We start from the raw sequence: 9606 nt of genomic DNA, 5'->3' as shown, positions 1-9606 counted from the left end.
GTTGGTCTGACAGGACCTGCCACTGATGAACCCGTGTTGGTTGCCCCTAAGCATGCAGTCCCCTGCTGGCCCCTCATGGATGTGTGCCAGAATAATTTTCTCAAACAGCTTGCCTAGGATCGACTAGGATCAAGGTAAGACTAACTGGCCTATAGTTTCCCGGGTCCTCCTTCTTCCCTTTTTTAAAGATGGGAACCACGTTGGCCCTCTTCCAGTCCTCCGGCACCATACCAGAGCACCACGAATGCTCATAAAGCTGTGCCAGGGGTCCCGTGATGACCTTGGCCAATTCCTTTAGAACTCTAGGGTAGAGATCGTCCGGACAAGCTGACTTGAATATTATCATTATGATGATCTTATATTTTTCTGCTTATATATTTACGCAAACTAGTTATGTCCAGAGCAAGCATTTACTCTACATGAAATGGTACTGAAATGTAATATTATTTTCTCAAACAATCTGTATAGTTACCTGACACTGTCTCTACAATGTGCTTTATATTGTCTAGCTTCAGAAATTATGGTGTTTTCTCTTTTTTCCAGATGCCTGGAAAGATATCAAAAAATGTGTTTAATCTGATAAAATAAATATGTAAGTGCTAAAGTTAAAACTGTATCTGAAATTCAAATCTAAATACAAAAAATAAATAAGGTTAATTTTGGTCTATAAAACCAGTATGTTTTATCAAACATACACTTTATTGTTTACATGTGCTGGTAAAACACATTAACATTTACATATTTATCTCCTTGACTGAGAGGAGTCTCAGGATTTCACATTAAGCCATTAAGTAACTGAGGCTGCTTATAGATGTAAAACCCCCCCACCCCAAATGGCTTTACTTTAAACTAGGTGCATTCCCTTGTGCCAAGTGCAGCACACACCCAGAAGAGGCATCACATGAGTTAGACCCAGCTCACCCAATGTCTGTATAGATTGGGTTCTTCTGCAGGGCTTTTTTGGTACTTTTGTCTAATACCTGATTGAATAAGCTTTATGTAAAAGCACCCAAAAGCCCCACTGAAGGGTCCTATCTATACAGACACTGGGGAGCCAAGTCAAACTAACATGCTGCTGCTTCCAGTAAAGCACATTGTTTTGTTTTGGTTTTTTCCCTCCACATCTGTCAACAGCCTGAGTGTTTATCCCTAAAAAGCATGACCACTAAAAACAGATGTATATGGAAGAAGTACATAGCTCGCCTCATGATTTGGTGCAAGGAAATCAACATTAAACAGTTACCTGTTTAAATCTTGTTGTGGGGTCTATTTAGATTTAGAAAGTAAGTCAGACTGGGGCCTTTGTGGCTGATTTGCTCCATGAGTTTCCAGAGATGGGTGATTTTTGCCTGCCACAGATATACAGCCACCTGTGCTGTCTGTGTTTCTCCTCCTTGAATGAGGCTGGCATGAACTTGGCATAGCCAACCTGGAAGTGCTAGGGAGCTGGAGCTGCTCAGGTCATTTTCTAAATTGCTATGGAACATTTTCTACAAACATTTTATAAATTTTTAATTAAAAATGTTGCTGTCTTGTAACCAGCTAAAAGTGGTCCATGTTTTTCCAGATTTCAGCATTTGACATTTTAAAGAAACGTTGTTAATGAAAGATTTGTTCCATTATTTAACCATCTGTAGCAGCACAGTCTGGCTAAGATGCCCAAACTCAGTGTCTCTCAGGCATTTTCTACTTTCAGGGCTTCAATGTCTACAGTTTAAAGCCAGCATTTCCACAAGGAACTACTGGTATGGGTACCACAAGAGGCACAACAGGATGCAAACTCTATTAAATGGATGAATCTGGGAGTCTGCTCTATTGAGGAGCATTGCTCAAGCGCCTATATATTAATGGATGCATTGTGACCCCTAAAATACTCTGATTTTCACACACTATAGTAACAGTTTAGTAGTCTATACTTAAGAATTAAGTCATGACAAATAAGCAAAAACAACTTGAGAGCTTTGTGTTGGAATGAGGTAAAATGAAGGGAAATTGGGTATTATTTCTGGATTTTTTTCTGCCCATAAACTACTCTGATTGAAAACAATTAAATAACTATCAAGATACTTCTGTGGCTAATGTTCCTTAGTCTTTGAGGCAAAGCAAATATGGGAGAGCTTATATGAAATAGTTCATACTGCATTGTCAAAAAACTTCTATACAATTCCATGATTTGACAACTGTTTGAATGGATGTTCTTGTTTTCAAACAGTAGGCAAAGGTTTAAATGTGCATTCAGCAGCTTCTGGCATGAACATTACCCCCAAAACAACAAGGTCTAATACAACAGAAAGTATTATTGGTAAGGAAAAAAAAAGAAAAGGTATAGCTGTTTTGTCAGGTTCAATTATAGATGGGTTCTTATACCACATTCATTGTTACATTTTCTGAGTATCTTCTAGTAATTGCTTAAGGAATGTGCAACCCGTGGTTTGTTCTTCCCCTCCTAAGTTTGAAGGCCAAAGGACCTTTCTGACCTGCATGATAACACCCTCCCCTCACCTGCTCCTCCCTTGCTCTCTGTACAATTTAGGTTAAGCTAGAGAATAGCTCTCAAGTTTGAAAAAGGTCTTCTTCTGAAGTGTGTGAGGACACAATTCACAGCGAAGTGGTGTTTGAAGGTGCATTAATGGAGAACTAGGAAGCAAAACTACCTTTTAGAGTTTGTAATCTCCTGATTTCCAAAGCAGGACTTCTATCTGGTCCTTATTTAAGACACACAAGCAGTGAGGAAGGCAGTGACTCCTAACAACAGTCCTCCCCTTGTCATGGCTGTGAACTTGCAGAACTCAAATCAGACCCATTGTATAGCTGATTGTTAAAACCACAAGTGAATTGGCATACACATGCATTTGGGGTCTGGCACTTCTTGGTTGAGAGGTTCAGATAAAGGAAAATCCCATTTTCTGATAATTAAAGTTCCTCTTTTACTAAGGAATTTTTAACCCTGCTTATTGTAAAACCACATTAGTGGTTCAGCTATTCTGAAAAGTGACCGTAAAGGGGTTCCATTTTTAATTGTCTGTTTGTGAGCCCAACACTTTCATGTTCAATTTACAAGTAAAGACTTTCCCCTCCCCACCTCCCCCTCAATTCTCAGTAATGCCAATTCATCCTTGGATTTGAAAATTAAACTGGGTTTTTGTTCTTGTATATGATCATCAGGAATCCAGATCCAGGAGATTTGTTCTGACATGTCTTTCCATACCTATGATATATTTGCAGAAATGGCAGTTAGAAAACTAAATTTGTATGAGTAAACTGAATGAATATGAAATAATTGAGAAATAGCTGACATAGAACCTAATTGTGCCATTTTCTCAGAGTAGAACTGTACTTAAAGCCACAGATTCTATTTGCTGAAGATAGTTATTAGTTACTCTTCACAAAAACCTTGATTTTTATTTTTAAGATATCCTTTATGTAACTCCTATTTCTTGTATACTATCACATTCTAGTTCACATTATTGCCTTGGGAAGACAAGCTTGCTTGCAAAATATTACACACCCTTTGCTCTCAGATCAAACATCACCATCCAATAATATTGCAAAGATACCACAGAAATAAAATAATGCTCCATACACTTGATATCCCAAACCAAATAGCAGGTACCATAACTATACTTTTTCATGTACTGCTCTGCTGTAGAATGTTGGCACATGCATGAAGCTCAACAATTAAGTATTAGCTGTGCATAAAAATGGATTCCTGCTACTCCAGAATCTAGGAGGCTGTTACTGATGTCATGGTTATTGGCACAAAGAAGCAAATATCAAGTTAGATTATTTGTGATCTTTTTTGTTCTTTAAACCAGGGGTGTCCAACTTTGTGACAGGGGGCCACATAATATACAGGCTGCATGCTGTAGGAGCAGCCCCCTCCCCAGAGCTGTCCCTTGGGTTGGGCAAATTGGGACGACCTCCCCAGGCCTCGTGCTTTGGGCGGGGGCCCATGGAGCCGGGCAGAGCAGCTGCAGTCCTACTCACAGGGCCCACCTGGAGGTGGCGGCTCAGCCCCATGCCACAGAAGAAACGTCTATCCACTTGCTACCCCCTCCTCACCCCTTCTCACCTTACGCTGTCAGCTTTGCGTCTGCTCAGAGCAGCTTGTCCACCAAATTTCATTGCTATGGCACTACAGTGCTCTGCCTTTGTGGGGGTCCCATGGGCCCGCACAGTGTTAAAGGAGCCCCACACAAGCTGATTTTCCCCAGGCCCCGCACCTCTCTAGGAACAGCTCTGCCCCTCCCCACTGCACAAGCAGAACTGCCTGCTTACAGCAGCCCACTCCTTGCTGCACAGGCGACAAGGATGGTATGTGGTCCTCTGCCATGTGGGATACACAGGTGGTATGTGGATTGCCAGGCCCACGTCCTTGCCTACTGTGGCTTGTAGGCCAACAGTTAGATAGTCTCTTTAAACTACAGGAAACCTGGTAAATTAAATGTAAGATAAAACTCTTAAATTCCTAATTATTGCGATACCCACTGGTCCACAAAGAGGTAAAAAGGGATGCAGGGAGCCACTCTTCCTCTGCTCCACACATGATTACGTTGTTTCTACAGCATCTAGAGGCCATTGAGAGATACACAGACAGTGTGCTAGCTTACACAACAAAGGAGCCCCATCTGTCCAGAACACAAGATAGTTTGTGTGCTGTGGCTCCTAATGAATGTTACCAAGCAATCCTGCACAGAGAACTAGTACTCAGACATTTCATGTTGCACCTTTTAGGACTGTGGCTGACTGGACTTAATGTTGCACAACATTTGCTCCATGCTCCAACTTCCTTGTGAAAATATCACTCTGTTCATCTCATGTTTTTGCCCTGCTTTAATATTGTAAGTGATGTCACATCAACACTTGTAGTGAAAATCCAGGTCCAGGATTTGCCAAGTATTTTGTTTAAAAATATAATTAGTAATTTCTAATTCCATATATATATATTTGGCAAGTATATCTATATTATATATCTATATCTATATATATACTGGAAAACTCCCTTTTTTGAGAAATATTTCCTAGCTAACTACATGACTCAACAGAAATACCCTGTTGTTTAGTTTTCTTCCTTTCAGGCCTTGTTTTGCAGTCACTGCACACACCATACATGTAAAGCCCCTACAGACTTCAGTGGGAGTTCTGCATACATAAATGCTGAGAGATCAGGGGAATTCCTTAGTAACCTATTAGGTTGTCAGAAAATACAAAGCTATTTTACAGGATTTTTTTTTCTAATTACTTGATCTGAGACCTAGCAGAGCATCTTAAAAAGAGAACATGACTCACAATAAAAACTTTTCTTGAATTCAGTGCAATCTTGCCTTGTACTGGCAGTGAGTGCTAAAATAATTAACTGCATTTTGTAAGAGGATGCACTCTGTTTTCACAGCCATATTGTTTCCTTTGATGGTTTAATTGCTCCATCTTTTGAAAAAAAGCCACATTAAGATGATTTGTAATGTTGTATGCAAACATTTCTCATGCTTAAAGTCCAGGTGGTTTTTATTTTACCTTGATTTTTAAGATTACCAAATTCATCTTTCCTCAACAATCCTAATTTATTTTATGTGCTGCTGACAGCAAATTCTTTTTATCACTGTTAAGGCTTTACTATGCAGATCAGGAGAGAAAGTGCTGGTAGCATTTCATGATTCCCACTATCATCTGTGGCATCATGGGGTTCCATTTTTATTGCCTGTCTGACTCTAGACATGCTCATTAAAAAAAAAAAAAAAAGTTTTTCCACTCCATAACTCTAACTGATGCCAGCTCATCCTGGAATTTAAAAGTCAAGTGGAGTTTTTCCTCCTGATACATCATCATCAGTGAGCCAAACCCTGTATTGCCTTATTATTGCCTTCAAATAGTTGTGGTATATTTATTTAAAACATTACAGTAAAAAAAGTAAATACAACTTATTTTATGCCTAAGCTGAGGCCTTGAGCCTGGGGCAGCATATAAACCTAATGCATACATAAGCAGAAATAAATGCACAATATAAGCATCATTGAATCCCGTTAAATGTAAATATATCAACTCCATATTTGTTCCCTGACTGGGGCAACTGGGCAGGAATAAATTAATGTAGGGAAGGGGACATTTGTATTATCTTGTGTGCATTGTTACCTGTTTTTTCAAGTATATATCCTGTATATCCTTTCACCTCTTCAGTATATACTTTACTCTTGCTACTCTTGTGCTTACTCTTGTTAACTGTACTTTAATATGGTATATAATCTTGACATATACTTTTTTTTACTTGAAGGATCTAAAAAAAGAAAAAAGAATCCAGAAATTGGTTCATGGTTAGTTAAATTACGTTTGGCTGACAATGGCATAGATGGAAGAGGAAAAGGAGGACAAAATATGGTCTTGGAGTTCACGCAGTTTTTAATTTAGTAAGCTATTAACAAAAAAATGTGGATGTATTTCTTTGACTCGATTGTAAAAAAGATTTTTTTGAAGCAAAAAACCCCACAACATAGTAGTAGTCACAGGCTTCCCTCATTAAATGTGAATTGTGGAACACGTAGTAAGTGGGAAGGGATGATTTATGATACTGTGTAAGAACCTAATAACTCACTAGATGGATAAAAGAGACATATACACTCTCTGTCCAAATTCCCAGTGCATTAGATGATCTTCTCCCAAAAGAATTATTTTTCATCAAAACAGAAACATAACAAAAAGGCAACTGTGGATGTGTTCATTCTACAAAGCTCATTTGTACTAGCCCTGGAATCTTGGTTCTCTCTCACGCTCTCTCTCCCTCTCTCAAAGATTTTTGATCATTTGAGAGCCAGGTAGATCACCTTAATTCCAAGACATACTGACAGTGCCTTTGATCCCTAGCACAGTCTAAGTTCCTTTCTGATTGGGTCAAAAGTTCTTTAGTGGAGATGACTTCTTACATCAGTCACAGCTCTCCATGGCCCTTTAAGTCTTTGTCTCCACTTTGGATGATGTTTCTGTATCCTTTTTGTTCCCTACCTATTTATGTATTTACTGAAGGTTTTCTGACCCACACAGTTTCTCATATGCCATTTTCTGTTCTCCCTGTTAACTTCACTCAGGGTAAAGCAGGTTGTAGAATCAAGTTAGTTATTATATTGCTGGTTCTGGTTACCATATTGCTCTGTAGCTGCCACTAGAATATAAATATGAATAAAATTCCACTTTTATATTAGAAAATCTTTAATGAAGATTTCCCAACAATCTTACAAATTTAGTATTTGTATGACTGTAAAGGTATTAACAATTCTGGGCAAAATATTGGTAGAATTTCTCATACTTTAATCAGCCCTGGAATCCACTTTTAATTTTCATTTTAATCACTTGTTATCCTTTAAAGCTTTTTACAGCTATAAGGTCAAATCCTGCTTACTTCAGTCATGCAAGCAGGACTATTTGCATGAGTAAAGAGGGCATGAGTTGGATCTTGCTTATTTTTTTGTAAAAGTGTTACAAAAAGTCTGCATATTTTCTCCAGCTCCTTCTATAATCTCTTTGTGCTCTATTTCCTAGGTTGTTCTTATCTGCTGCTGTTTGTTTTTGCCTGCAGTACCCATAGGCTTCTAACTTTTAATTAGGAATACGGATGTAGCAGAAAATTGCTTGGTAGGGTTGCTACCCGCTGTGCCAAAAATGAGGCATGCAGTGGATTTGTAAAAGTAACTGGTGGATCTACCAAACAATCTGCAAATCTAATGTCTCACATACACGCACACACCACTAACCACCAGCTGTGGGTAGTGATACTACTACTACTCTGAAGCAGAAGACAGGATGCGTGGAATTTCACTCCCTGTCCAGCCCTTTGCCATATGCTACCCTTTGAACACAATCTGTTTCTCTTCAGGCTTTTTACAGTGCAGAGGGTTCTGTACTGTGTGAGGGAGTTAAGGAAGATAAGAGAAAGCACCTTTCTTTTCCTCTACCCCACCCATCACAATGTCCAGCAGAATATTAGATTTTACCCTCACAGTCTCTCTCTTATTTATACTATAATGTACTTTAAAAAAAATTGTGGATTTGTTTTCCTCCAATTATATTTCAAAATACTCCTGACTTGATAAATGTAACTGGGTGAAATCTTACTATACATGTCAAGCAGGACGTCAGACTAAATTGTCTAATTAGTCCCTTCTGACCTAAATATCTATGAAGTTTTGTTATAAATCAAACTTTTAAATCAAGGTATACCTCCTCAGGAATGCAGATTTATTGTGGAAACATGGACAGTCTTGTATTTGCAACTACACAAGCAGGAACAGCCATTACATTGCATTAATCTTCCCCCTTGAAATAATAGTGGTAGATAATTTTATGTAAATAAAATAAAAAGTCCTTGGCATTAATTATATATTACACTAGAATACTTAGATCATATGTATAACATTGTTTCTTTTTTACTTAAAACAGTTTTCAGTCTTTGTTGTTTTTAATTCAGCCTAATCAAGTACTCTGAACACTTAATGGAACTAGACCTGGATGGCAATGCTATTGGAGAACTTTGTTCAGCTGACGTAAAGGATGCTCTTAAGGAGAGACTAAATGGTAAAATGTTTCCAACTTCCATCCTTGAATTTTAAAAACTACTTCACCTTTTATTTAAGGCTGACTGCAGACATGGGAAAAAATGGTGCTTTACTTTCACGTGGAGTCTAGTGCATGTCCAGAAAAGGCAGTACATTAATTGCACCTGGCTTTCCCAATATCTGTAGAGACTGGGCACTTTAGTGGGGCTTTTTTGGTGTTTTTATCTAATAGGTGATTGAATCCGCTTTAGCTAAAAGCCCCCAAAAGCCCCACTGAAGCACCCAATCTCTACAGACACTGAAGAGCCCAGTTGACGTACAGTAATGCGTTGCTGCATCCATTAAAGCACATGGGTTTTTTTGGTTATTTTTCTCCCAGTCTGTCAGCGTCCTAATTGTTTATTTTGCCTTAGGCAATGATGGATGTTATATTTAAGTTCAAGTTGTATTGAATCTATACAAATTCAGTGCCATTTAAACTATAGTACAACTTTGTTTATCTTAGAGAATTCTCACTGAAGCAAACATCAAGGAAACAGAGACCTCTTTTCAGGTTTGCTATGCTTGTAGTGTGGTGAATGTAAAGAACAAGTCTGCACCAAGGATCTAGATCCCTCAAATGGTGACGCATAGTGTACAGATCTGGGTCGAAGTAAAGGTTCTAAGTATTAATAAATTAAGTGAAAATATTTTAAAATGTCTAGCCCTTTGCAGTGCCATACCACTCTTATCTGCTTCTTCTTGCTATACCTTGTTTTTATCCTTTCCCGCACATATTCAAACTCCCTCCCTTCCTATAGAGCTGATACTCCTTCCTATTTGCTGGCTCAAATAGGCCCATCCACACCCACAGAATTTTAATGAAGTCGAACATCTAGTTCAAACATTTTTTCTCTGAAGGATTGCTGCTGTTGAATAATCAAATATCCATTGGTATAGAATTGTAAATTTCAGGATCTTTAAATGCAAGACAAGTTGTTTCATAGTTTCTAGGGTCGGAAGGGACCTGAGCAGATCATCTAGTCTGACCCCCTGCCATGGCAGGAAAGAATACTGGGGTCAAACG

At 38.6% G+C, this 9606-nt stretch overlaps 1 protein-coding gene across 5 annotated transcripts in view; it reads left to right on the top strand.

Moving 5' to 3' along the window:
* LOC109308599 overlaps positions 1 to 9606 on the top strand; it is a 28635-nt gene that overhangs the window by 13844 nt on the left and 5185 nt on the right. For 4 of the 5 annotated variants that reach the window (XM_019532998.1, XM_019532999.1, XM_019532997.1 and 1 more), the window contains 3 exons: positions 2213 to 2323; positions 6269 to 6401; positions 8453 to 8559. In XM_019532998.1, coding sequence (XP_019388543.1) covers positions 2213 to 2323; positions 6269 to 6401; positions 8453 to 8559 — 351 coding nt within the window. The remainder of the gene's footprint in view (positions 1 to 2212; positions 2324 to 6268; positions 6402 to 8452; positions 8560 to 9606) is intronic. The other variant, XM_019533000.1, reaches the window with a different exon arrangement.

This window comes from Crocodylus porosus, unplaced genomic scaffold (assembly GCF_001723895.1).
Source record: "Crocodylus porosus isolate Cpor-Errol unplaced genomic scaffold, CroPor_comp1, whole genome shotgun sequence".
Taxonomy (NCBI): Eukaryota; Metazoa; Chordata; order Crocodylia; family Crocodylidae; genus Crocodylus; species Crocodylus porosus.
The sequence above is the reverse complement of the archived record's forward strand: the minus strand, read 5'-3'. Positions and strand labels throughout refer to the sequence as shown.